The sequence below is a fragment of the Mastigoproctus giganteus genome, chromosome 4 (genome assembly GCF_048544385.1).
Source record: "Mastigoproctus giganteus isolate SK-2022 chromosome 4, ASM4854438v1, whole genome shotgun sequence".
Lineage (NCBI taxonomy): Eukaryota > Metazoa > Arthropoda > Arachnida > Uropygi > Thelyphonidae > Mastigoproctus > Mastigoproctus giganteus.
In genome coordinates, this window is record NC_143578.1 from 65,255,908 (window position 1) to 65,268,957 (window position 13,050).

The 13,050-nt window shown below is 33.9% G+C and overlaps 1 protein-coding gene across 6 annotated transcripts in view; it reads right to left on the reverse strand.

Moving 5' to 3' along the window:
• The window catches only part of LOC150086802 (IQ motif and SEC7 domain-containing protein 1-like), an 829,530-nt gene that overhangs the window by 40,557 nt on the left and 775,923 nt on the right, over nucleotides 1-13,050 (reverse strand). For all 6 annotated transcript variants that reach the window (XM_090372763.1, XM_090372760.1, XM_090372762.1 and 3 more), the window contains 2 exons: nucleotides 5,326-5,451; nucleotides 1,347-1,446 (listed from right to left, as the gene is read on the reverse strand). In XM_090372763.1, the coding sequence (XP_090228889.1) occupies nucleotides 1,347-1,446; nucleotides 5,326-5,451 (226 nt within the window). The remainder of the gene's footprint in view (nucleotides 1-1,346; nucleotides 1,447-5,325; nucleotides 5,452-13,050) is intronic.

A 13,050-nucleotide genomic window follows, 5' to 3' on the forward strand; every position in this document is an offset into this window, starting at 1 on the left:
TTAATTTACATGTTTTTTCTTTTACATACTTTAATTTATCATTTCCCATTCTATTTAAAACTACCTAGCCTTTACATCATTTAGAACAGTGCTTCCCAACTGTGTTCAGCGGAAAACTAGTGTTCCATGAAAAATTGTAATTAATAATAAAATAAATAAATTTGCATATTTGTAGCTTACACCACTTTTGTATCATTATAATTTTTAACAATTTTGTTTCAGTTATTAATATACTGGCATAGACTGTGGAACACTTTATTTTGGCAGGCGTTTGCATAGAGAAGTATGCATAGAGGTAATGACATCTACAAAAAAGTAGCAATGTAGTGATCTAATATGCCATTCATATGTGACTTAGCCTAGAGTACGCAGATTGAAGGAGAGGGGAAGCGAACTGATATCGTAACTAAACTCACTTCCTTGTATAAATTTTTTTTGATAATTATCAGTATTTTGAAATATTATTATTAAAATAAATGACCATGGATTTGTGGTTGAAAAAAGGAACTTTAAAACGAGAAGCAAGTACTTATAGTATTGAAAACTGTTGTCAATGAAAATGAACACAATATTGTCACACTTCAAAGTGAGGATGAACAATCACAGCCTTGTGTTCCCCAAAAATCTGAAGTGAAAAAACAGGAACCAACTAATAAAAGACCAAAACGAAAGTATGATGACAGTTATTTGAATTTCGGCTTTACGTGTGTTGGAAATAAAGATGCTCCTGATGCACAGTGTGTCGTATGTAATAAAATATTAGCAAACAGTTCTTTGGCTCCCGCTAAACTTGTGTTTTGTAGGAGTTCTGTAAATATATTGTGAGATGAAAAGTGTTCCATGACTAAAAAAGTTTGGGAAATGCTGATTTAGAAGATGAACTAGACAAACTACTGGAAGGAATGGATGGCTGTCATGGGAATGTTTTATTAATATTAATTTTAGGTTAGAAACATCTAAAATATCAGTTCTTGATTAAGCTGTCACGCTAATTTGGATTTTAATACTTCTTGAAACAGCAGGGTAAGGTTATTTTGCTATTTAGAACTTATTTCATAATAATTGTACTACACTTACTAAACTGACAAAGTATAATTTCGTCAGTGTATCACATTCAGTTAAGTGTTTTTATTATTGACTGTGGGTGGTTAGGAACAATATCTTAATCCAGTATTACAAGCTTATAATACAATAATAATAAATATGTCATGAAACGTTTCTTCCTGTTTCTGGAGAAATATGAATGGATGAAAACACTGTAATGCCAAGTATATGAAATGACATCTCTCTCTCTCAATAGGATGATATACATAAACAGAAAGAAATTAAAATCATCTATTACTTACATGGTGCCTCAAAAAGAGTAACACTCATTCCACACAGGGGAAATGATTGTCGGAAAGTGTATGTCACACTATTCTTTTTTTTGCTGAAAATTTTTGTAACCTGAAAAAGGAGAAAGTTTTTATGATGTACAATTCTGAGCCAAAATATAAAACATACAAAATTACAGCTCTATTAGCTGAACTTATACAGTGGATTCTGGTTATTTGGGCCACCAGTTAATCGGGGCAGCTGTTTATTTGGGGAAAATCTTAAAAAAACAGAACCCAATCGAGAAAATAGCCAGGATTTACTTCGCTTAATTGGGACAAAATGCCGTTTAATCGGGGCAGGAGACTGCAGCACTGGAGGTTGCAACCATAAAACAATAAAAACAATTAGCGGTCACCTGTTTATTGGGCTTTTCTGTTAGTGCAATCTATCATAAACGGATAGTAAACTCAATCTTACTGAATTTGCGATAATACCGACAGCTGGAATTCTGTGGGTTATTATGGTAAAATGTGTTTACACTTCCATGTAATCTTCAATCATATAAAAAAAAATTAATTTTCAGATTCTTCATTCCTTTTTAAAGCTTTGTAACTCGTTACTCCGTTCTGACTTGCGCGTATCGTGTGTGCCGTGTCCCTTGTTATTGATTGCTTATCTTGTTACTGTTTTAAATCTTAACCCCCAGCCACAAATATCAGTGAACAGAAATGTCAACTAGTTAGTTAGGTATGTACATATTACAGTACATATTAATTATTCCGATTATCATGTATATTCTTCCAATTTTATGGTATCATTTAATTTTTTAATTGGTAAGGTAATAAAGGGTAAATTTGTGCTTGATATATCTTTGCTTTTATAGCCTGTGGATAATATTCCTCCTATTTTCGCTAATTAGAATCGCTGTTTAATAGAATTAAAATTCAATTTACAAACGTGATCACAATTACCACCACTTACTACATATTGTATAGTGAACGGTACTTTACTATGGTGACTCCATCGTAACATGATTTTATTGTGCACTGAACCAATTGTAAAGGGGGGGAGACATTGTATTTTTAACTATTTACATAAAACTTCGGATAATTGGGGCAGCCGCTTAATCGGCCCAAAATGCACTAGTCCCGATGTGTCCCAATTAACCGGAATCGACTGTATTTCATTTATTATAGCACAGACAGCTTATCAAGTTCAAGTTTCTGAAATCAAGATGAGTATTTTTAACAGCAATTCTTGTGTTGCACAACAGATAAATAGAACTTCTCTACTGAGAAGTACTGTAATATTATGAATGGGTTCATAGAGGCATTCATCATTGCACATGGTAATTAATTTAGCATTGACATAGGATCATAACATAAGAGATGATAATAATAATAATAGAAAAAAAGTCAGAAACACTTATGGTCTAGAGAGGATACTGCTAAATTTTATATATGCAAGATTTGCATAATTAGCAGAACCTCTATCCACTTGCTGCAACATGGTCACCTAATTAGACAAAGTTTACAAATGAAGGACAAGATGTTCTTTTAACAGCTTCAGCTCTCATACTGCAATGCTACTATGGAGAATGGCTTTCATTTTTTGCGAATTTAAGTTTGGCTGATTGTCTATGCTAGCTAGAGCAAATGGAATATTGACATATGGGGGGGGGGGGTATTTGAAAAGTTTGTGGATTGAGTATGAATGGTTTATTTGATGAGTCTGGTAATATGATACTTTTCAACATAATCCCTTTAGAGCTAATACACTTTTGTCACCAATGCTGCAATGCATTTATTCTAGATATGAAGGATGTTTCCTATTGGGCATCCAGGAATACTATTATAGCAGTGACCTCGCTATTGGTGAGAAAATGGATGCTAGCCAGGTATTTTTTCAAATTAGGCAATGGTGCTAGAGCTCATGAATTTGAGGGATGGTCCAAGACCTCAAAGCTGCACTCATGCGGTGCATTCATGGCAATTACAGGTTTGTGAGCAGTTGCATTGTCCTGGTGTAGTGAGATTCCTTTGCTGAGTTTTCTCACAAACATTTCACAAAACCTGTGTAAAATGCTCCTGTGACGACTAATCCACTAGCAACACTCAATTCAGCATCCCAGAAAACCAATACTATCACTTTACCTGCAGAAGGAATAGGAATGAATGGTTTATTTGATGAGTCTGGTAATATGATACTTTTCAACATAATCCCTTTAGAGCTAATACACTTTTGTCACCAATGCTGCAATGCATTTATTCTAGATATGAAGGATGTTTCCTATTGGGCATCCAGGAATACTATTATAGCAGTGACCTCGCTATTGGTGAGAAAATGGATGCTAGCCAGGTATTTTTTCAAATTAGGCAATGGTGCTAGAGCTCATGAATTTGAGGGATGGTCCAAGACCTCAAAGCTGCACTCATGCGGTGCATTCATGGCAATTACAGGTTTGTGAGCAGTTGCATTGTCCTGGTGTAGTGAGATTCCTTTGCTGAGTTTTCTCACAAACATTTCACAAAACCTGTGTAAAATGCTCCTGTGACGACTAATCCACTAGCAACACTCAATTCAGCATCCCAGAAAACCAATACTATCACTTTACCTGCAGAAGGAATAGGCTAGGCTTTCCGTGGAGTGAGAGAAAAGCTGTGTTTCCACTGTTTGGACAGCTCCTTTGTTTCTGGCTGAAAGTAATGCACCCACATCTCATCCATGGTTACACACATCTGTAATTGCAAAGAAATTTGCTGGATCTGCTTGAAAATGATGCAAATGTTCACTTCACATGACAACTCTTGTGCATTTTTGATCTGCTGTCAACAACTTTGGGACCCTTCATGCTGACACCTTCATGACTGTCACTTGTCAATTGCTCATCACCAGATCATGAACACTCTCAACAACTAGAGGAGCGATGGACCTTGCAGATCTTACACAGTGTGGGTCATCTTCTACCCTCTCCTTTCTTGATTTAAATTCTGTTGCTTGTTACTTCTTCATGAATTGCCTTTGGGATTAGTTCTTTCTTTCTGAAATATTGGATGTCTGCTGGGTGACTAATTTTGTCCATCGTTTCTCATTCACACAACTTTGTTGACGTCAGCATCTGTAATTACAGAAATTTTTAACACTGTACCACTATCCTTTCATATTCAGACTACAAACTTTTCAAATGTCCCTCATATATCCACAGAGGCAAAAGTAATTAGTGTAAGTATTATTGGATCCTGCTTCTAATTTAAATATCTAGTACATCACTCTGGAAGATTCTTAAGTGAAACCTTACTTCCCGCATTTGTGTAATAGATCTGCAAGATACAGTGGCAATTTCATTGACTTTCAAAATATTACACTGATGTTGTGCCAGTTTTTTCCCTAAATATTAAACGTGAAGCTTATATATAGATAAGAGTCTGGAATACTAGACCTTTACTCAATCATTAATGCAGAGTGAAAGTCAAAACCATAATGACAGAATACTAAGTTTAAAATTTTTTGATGCACTTTTTGAGGTGATATACTCATGGTTAACAGTTTAGCTCATGTAAAAAAAAGTTTACACTGAGGCATACAAGCTTCACCATTCTATATTTTAATATAATGGAAGCATGTATAAATAATATTTTTGAAAATACAAATGATAGTATTTTGGAAGTATATTTTAAAAGGTATGCATGCTGTACACTAGCACATTACATTTGCTTATGGTGTTTTGCTATGCCATCAGATATAAGCAACAGCTTGGTTTTCAAACACCACATTTGTAAATTCCTCTCCCCCCCACCAATATAATAAAGTATTGTGGTATTCTACTGATAATGCAAGATGAAATTATCATACAGAATGAAAAACTAGATATTCAAGGATAACTGATAAAAGGAGTGAAAGTCTTTTCATTAAGGACTAAAAGATTTTTTATGTTGTTGAAATTAAACCTGGGAAGAATTTTGGAACAACATTCAGAAACTTCAAAAATTAATAATAAAGCCTCCTTACCATCAGCATGTCATTGAAGAGAAACACTTCTCTTTGATGAACACCAGGCCTTTCTTTTTTGTTTACATCGTACACTTCATAGAGACGACAGTAACATACTAAACGCCTATGAGGCAGAGCAAGATTCTGTTTAAAAAAAAAGTAGAAATATCATTAGGTTTCTTGTTAATGGCATTTATTTTAATTCATATTTAAAGTCCCATAGTTTATATAAATTGAAAGTAGAAAAGTTAAATTTTTGATTTAGGATTTTTGTTCATTTTTTGAAATAAATATTATTGCAACTGGTGCTTATTATCATCTATATCAGCGTTTCTCAACCTTTTTGCCGTGTGACCCAACATATTTGTTTGTAATTGTACCGCAACCCAAATGTTTATAATATAAAATTTTTAAAAACCTGGTAGACTGGAATCACTGTATATTACATAAATAAATAAAATCATGCATATTTGAAAATAACTTCCACATGTGAAAACTTTCAGTACATTTCTACTGAGAGTGGTTTAGACGCATTTCGATTTATAACGAATACTTCAATTTCATTTTTTATTATTTAAATTCAACTATGGAAAAATGTAAGACTAATGATTTTAAATTAAACAGGCTGTTTCAAAATAATAAAAATCACTAAAATAGTTTGAATTATATTTATTAAAAACTCTTACATAATGAACAAAATAATACAAGATAATATTTAATGACTTTGTTGTTGTTTATCCTCAATTAATTTATTAATTCTTACTTCAATAGAATTAGTTAATGCTATTCTCATTGTTGAACTTATGTGAGTTGAGTCAGTTTCTGAACTTATGTTTCGTAGCAACCATTGTTGAAAATCCACTTTCAGCCAAATAAGTTGTTGCAAATGGAAGTAACAATTTTATTGCCTTTTCACTCAGAGTCCGATATTCTTCTTCAATTTGTAACCAAAATTTAGGTAAATTATTCTGGTTTTCTTTAAACTATTTCCAAACTCTTGTCTGTTGATGATTCAATTAAATTTTCTTCTTCTGATAGAGATAAATTATTTGCTTGACATTGTTGAAAAGGATTTATTACCCACATATTGCCCAAACGAATATCTCCTGTAGGTGGGAAATATTGAATGAACTTTTCTTTTAATTTTAATAAATGATTTTGTATAACTTGACATATATCCAAAATTTCCTTCTGAGTTATCATGTTGTCCTCAACCATTTGTAAGAATGATGGAAACATATCAAAACAATCCTTTTTAACTTTGTTTAATCAGAGGTCAAGTTTTTTAACAAAAGCTTCTATTTTATTATAACAAATAAAAAGATTGGTCCAATTTCCTTGCATTGACAAATTTAAATCATTCATTAACGAAAATATGTCAGTTAGATAGGCAACTTTAGCAAGCCACTAATTACTTTTAAAGTATTCACTTAATGTTGACTTCTGGTCATTTAAAAATATTTCAACTTCTACTCGAAGTTCGAATAATTGTTTCAGAACTTTTTCCTCTTGAAAGCCATCTTATATGAGAATGTAACAATACCTGTTTATGGGCTGAACCCATTTCTTCACACATTATATTAAAGATACGGCTGTTTACTGCACTCTTTCGAATTTGGTTAACTATTTGTACACACTGATTTAAAATGTCATGTAAATCTTCATTTATATCTTTCGTAGCTAATTGTTCGTGATGAAGTAAACAGTGAGTTGTTATTAAATCTGGATGAGCAATTTTCTTTATGCGTGACACTAAACTCCGATGCTTTCCTGTCATTGCTGCAGCCCCATCAGTACAAATCCCTATACAACTATTCCAAGAAATGTTTTTTGTTTGGAAATATGAATTGATGTTTTTAAAAATTTCTTCTGACGTTGCTGAAGACTCTAATTTCAAAGAACGTAATAATTCTTCCTGTATATCTTTACATGTAAAATCAATATATCTGGTGTAAACTAATATTATTGCATCATTTGATACGTCTGTCGATTCATCTAATTGAATTGCATAATACTGGGATTTTTGTATTTTTTCCAGCAACTGTAATTCAAGGTCATCAGACAAATCGCTTATCTGTCGACTTATAGTGTCGCTTGACATGGGAATGCAATTTATTTTTACTTCATATTCTTTGCCAAATAATTCATTACAAATGTCTTTCATGCAAGGCTTTAATAACATTTCTCCAATGGTATTGTGGGGGTGGCGTTTTATATATTTTTATTATTTTATTATTATTTTTTTGTTTATATTATTACTATAGTATTTATTATTATTTATATTCTTAAAAATCCCCACTCTGCATCTGACTAGTTATCTCACAGAAGAATTCCGGTCCTGAGGAAGTTCCTATATTAGTTCACTCCTCCTTTGGATTTTTTTTTTTTTTTTTGCTGTGTGTTCAGAAATGACCAAACACTATTTGCATTAAGTTAGATACAATTAGTTTATTATACATAATTACAAATAAAAGATCAAGCAATTCATTACACATTATTCACTTCATATATAGGTACATGGCATGGATTACGTTCCTGGTCATTAGGCTCTCCTATCATCATCTTCTTAATATTCGGCAACTAACACATTCCTACGATCAGTTTCACCTAACTCTTTCTTAAATACAATTGACATTTTTTATTTACTTATCTAGCACAATCCTACATTCTTCTTCATGGTTAACAGAATTCTTCTTCTGGAATTTAATGTCCACTTTACACATTATTCTATTCTATTCTCACCCTAACACATTAAAATTACATGTTAATGAAATATACATTGGTTTATTTATTTCTTCATCCTCTCAGGTAAACTTCAGCATTTAGCGACTAATTTCTCTACTTCAGTAATATTATATAAGTAACATACCACTGTACCTGCTTTATAGGTTAACCCATCCAACATTATTAACTTCCTTCCATTAATTAATTAGCAAATAAACCATAACTATAATCAATCCTTCGTTAAACTAATTCTACAATATTTCTTTGCTTATCTATACAACATGCACTGAGTTAACTGTCTGTTTCCCTAAATCTCTCGGCGCATTATAGCCTCAGTTGCTGATGCGCCAATAAAACACAAACAAACCCTAAATCTCACTTAATATTTATCTAATCTTCCCTGCAGTCCTTTGCAATTACGTAGGGGTATATACGTTGTTTAATCACTTACTTCTGGGGATTGGAATCCTACCGCTAATACAATGTTTGGCCTGTGAGTTTCCGCTCTGCATCGGGGTCCACCATTGGTTTGGAAACGCTCTTCTCCGATTTCGGACTGCTAACTTCTGCCAGGGACACTATTCGCTTTGCCGGATCATTCAACAGGAGTCGCTTCCCATTACTTTATTTCTTTCTGTAGGCTACAGGACGGTCCAGTGTTCTTCCATAAGCATTATCTCGCTGTCCTCCTAAAAATATCTCTCGGTGGACTCTTTCGGACTTCTATGTTCCATCTCGAGAAAGTTCCCTTTACAGTAACTTAGCTATACTTTACTAAAACTATCAGAACTTAGTCAACTCACCATAACTGGTTCTACTGGTGGATTACTTCCGGGGACTGTTTCCCGAGCCTACCTCCGAAAAAAACTTTAATCATACGTCCGAAAAAAAAAAAAAAACTTTCATCACTCTCCGAAAAAAACTTTTTCGCTCTCTTATTCACGCGCTCTTCCCCTTTTATTTCCCAAAATTTCGTAACGCCCCTCCTTTCCTCAACCAATCATTTCTATCTGACCATCATCATCTCCATTCTCATTTGCCTATGACCCACGACACGATGGTCGAGCCCCTTCCGGTGTAGAGAGGACTTCCGTTTCTAGAGAATTCTCGAATATTCTGGAAGGTGATCGAAATTTCGGAGCTCAGTATCATCCAGAAAACACCTGCGTCCATTTACTTGATTCGTCTCGTCACACCTGCTCTGTTTGCAGTAAACAAGAATGCCCCCCGCTGCTACCCCTATTGTCATCTCTGGAGCAATCCGTCCCTTGCCATTCTATCAGTTGACCCCCCAATGTTCCGTCTTGCTATCTTCGCTTGCTGATTCAGGTGTGGGCACTGATTCAAAACTCTTTCTAATGTTTATTTCCACGGTATATTTGCTTTTACATTAACTATAGACTCCACTTAATTAAATTCCATTAGCGTGAGACCCACTATCTTAAACAATATTTGTGACTTTAAGTGTTTTCTTGTAAGGTTTACAATATCACTCCATCTAGCATTCTATCATTAATTATATAGACATTTAATTTAATTTGTAAGACTTTGTGTCTTACAGTATACACTTTCTTGCATTTAGCAATATGAAAGGCTGCCAAATAAGAATATTTCAAGAATTTTTTGTCCGTAGAAACAAATTTTGTCAAATTGGATCTAGTTGTTTTTAATTCATTGCATTTTCTTAAAAAGAAATCCATAGGTTTATCTTTATATTGGCTATGATTTGTTTCCAAATGTCTTAGTTTATTAATTTTGAATGAAGAGTTGGCCAATACATTTCCACAGATAACACATTGTGGTAAATCTATTCCATTTTCTTTTATGAAGGTGAAACCATGATTAATATATTTCTCTTGATAATTATAAATAAAACTCTTGTCTTGTTTTGCTTTTTTTGCTACTAGTTCACTTAAAGTACTAGACATTTCTGCATTTTTATTATCTGAATTAGTTTCTTGAGAATTTTCTTTTTCTTTTATTCCAAAAAAATGAGATAATTTGACTTGTTTACTCATTATTAAACAGGGATATAATCTAAGAAAAGAAAAAAAAAAAAGACAAAACTTAAAAAGAATTTTAAGTTGTTTCCTATTGAAAATTTACTAAAAGTTTTCATTGTGATGAATTAATCACATACAATGAAATAAAAATATTAATTAAGAGCTAAATGAAAATTTGAAAAACAAAAAAACTAGAAATTTAATATTACCGAATCTCAGCGAAATACAAAATACGCTAATATCATTGAACGCATATTGCAATGGACCGCGGGCAGTGTATCACACTAACTACATAACAGGACAGTAAAGTAAATAAACACGTACATAAAAAATAATTCTTACCTTTGAACTGGTTGCAATCATGCCGTTTGTTTCATGCTGAGACCATTTCACTTTAGTTTTAATCTTTTAGGTTAGAAAATTAATTTGTCTTTGATATTCAAAGAATGATGCTCTGGTATGATACAATTTGTATCATGTGCTCTGAGCTTCTTGCTTCGGCACAAGGTAGCAGCTATCATTTTGCGACCTATTAAAAATTTAACGTGACCCATAGGTTGAGAAACCCTGATCTATATTATCTATTGCAGCATACTTGCAAAAATTTTCAGGTAAGATTTGGAGAGCAAGCACCAAAATAAAAACTGCCGAAACATACAAGGTTAGTGATGGGATGATGTTTGAACTCTTCCCTCTTTGAAGGAATCTTGAGAAAGCGGGTAGTTTAACTACTCTGTCTCTATGGGCTTATAGCTACTATTCAGAAAAATATTTTGTTTTGTCTTGTAAAAAAGTATAGGTCATTTGTTTAGTTTAAAACAAATACTGTCATTTCATGTAATGTAGAATAACTGGAAAAGTTTATAATACCGTGAAAACTAATAAATAACTAATACTGATATATTGTTCAATGCATAAATAAATGAAATTTCATCTATGCAATAAAGTAATGTAATATTCCATTTCAACACATACATATTGTAAATTCATTAGTGATGTAAATTCATCACTAATAGCAGCACAATACTCTTTTGTTATACTAGGCTTACAACCTAAGCTTGTGCTAGGAGGCAAAAAAAAAAGTCTGATAAACATCTGTTTATCTCTCATGTGAAACACTTATTGAGTGTTTAGCAGCACTTAAAGCAGCACTTACAGATTAAGAAGTATTATTTGCATTTATTTATAATAAGGTGCCACCACTCTGACAGCAGTGTTGCTATCTCATCTAATTATAGGACAAGTAGCTTTTTTTTTTTTAATTTTTATCACAACTGTTTTGTCAAGTTTGAACCAGTTTGGTACCTGCCTTCTGAGATGGCAATCCATGAAACCAGATGTTATTAGTGGAATCCCTCAGGGTTCAGTGTTGGGTCCATTATTGTTTTCTGTATTTATAAATAATATTGATGATGGTATATCAAGCTTAATGTCCAGGTATGCAGACAATACAAAGGTTGGCAGGGTTGTTAAGGACACTACTGATGCTATGTTGCTGCAACAGGATCTGGAAAGGTTGAGTAGATGGGCTGAAAGGTGGCAAATGAAGTTTAACATTGACAAATGTAAAGTACTACATATGGGAAACAGCAACCCCAGAGCAACGTATCAACTCTGTGGTAGAGAATGAAAAGGACCTGGGGGTAATTGTGCAGGCAGATATGAAGTTCTCTGAGCAGTGCAGATGGGCTGCAAGAGTAGATCATGGTGTCTTGTCAATGATATACAGGAATTTTTCTAGCAGGGATAAGGAGGCAATTATTCCCTTGTATAAGGCAATGGTCAGGCCATACCTTGAGTACTGTATACAGGTCTGGAGGCCTCATTTCAAGAAGGATGTAGAGCTGCTGGAATGAGTACAGAGAAGGGCAACAAGATTAGTGAATGGAACAAAGGGTTACTCTTACGAAGAAAGGCTTAAGTTTTGCAAATTACAGTGTCTGGAAACTAGGCACTGGCAAGGTGATCTGATAGAGGTGTATAAAGCCTTGAATGGTTTGAGCATGCTCAATGCTGATGGGATTCTTCCTCTTTCTCAGAATAATCACCTGAGAGGGCATAAATTCAAATTGAGGAAAGACAGATGTAGGATAGACGTGCGGGAAGTTGCTTTTAGCCAGCGGGTGGTTGGTTGGTGGAACAGACTTCCATCCCTTGTTGTGGAAGTTGATAGCCTAAATAAATTTAAGGCTCAGCTGGACAGGTATTTCGAACGAAGGGAGGTGTGAAGTGGAAGTTTTTTTTTTTTTTTTGGTTGATGCTGCATAAGCATGCTTTCTTGCATCATATGCCTCTACTAATGCTAATGTGAAAGAATGGTGGCACCTTATACATGTTCAGGACTATACAGGAGCTGAAGCTCATATCTGATTAGCTACTATGTAACAACAAAGTAGTTATGAAAAACTAGATGCACAGAATAATTTTGACATCATTTACTTAGATTTCAGTAAAGCCCTTGATATTGTACCACATATATGATTATTATATAAATTGGAAAAATGTGAAATTATGGGAGCAGGTTAAGAGGTAGAAGACAAAGGGTGGATATAAATGGCCACTGCTCTTCATGGACTAATGTGAGTCAAGTTCCACACGGGTCAGATCCCCTTACTGTTTTTAATGTTTACTAATGACACAAATGAAGGTATTTCAAGTTCGATGTCTAACTCTGCTGTGATACAAAGGTGAGTACAGTAGTTAATGAGAGTTATCAAGGAATGCTACTTCAAGAGGATCTATATAAATTAAGCAGATGGGCTGTAAAATGGCAATCAAGGTTTGAACAGTGAACAACCATTTGCTGTCCATGCTGGCCCATGTCGTGGCACGAGGGGGAATTGCGTTCTAATTCCTTGTAAAAGTGAGGGTTTCCTTTGACCATAATAACCACATTTTGTGATTGATAACTCTAATATATGGCACATTCATCACTAAAGATGACTTTACCATGCTTTAGAATTGTGTTGAAAGTTTGAAGTAATCTGGAACACATACTTCCTTCCTCTGAATTAAG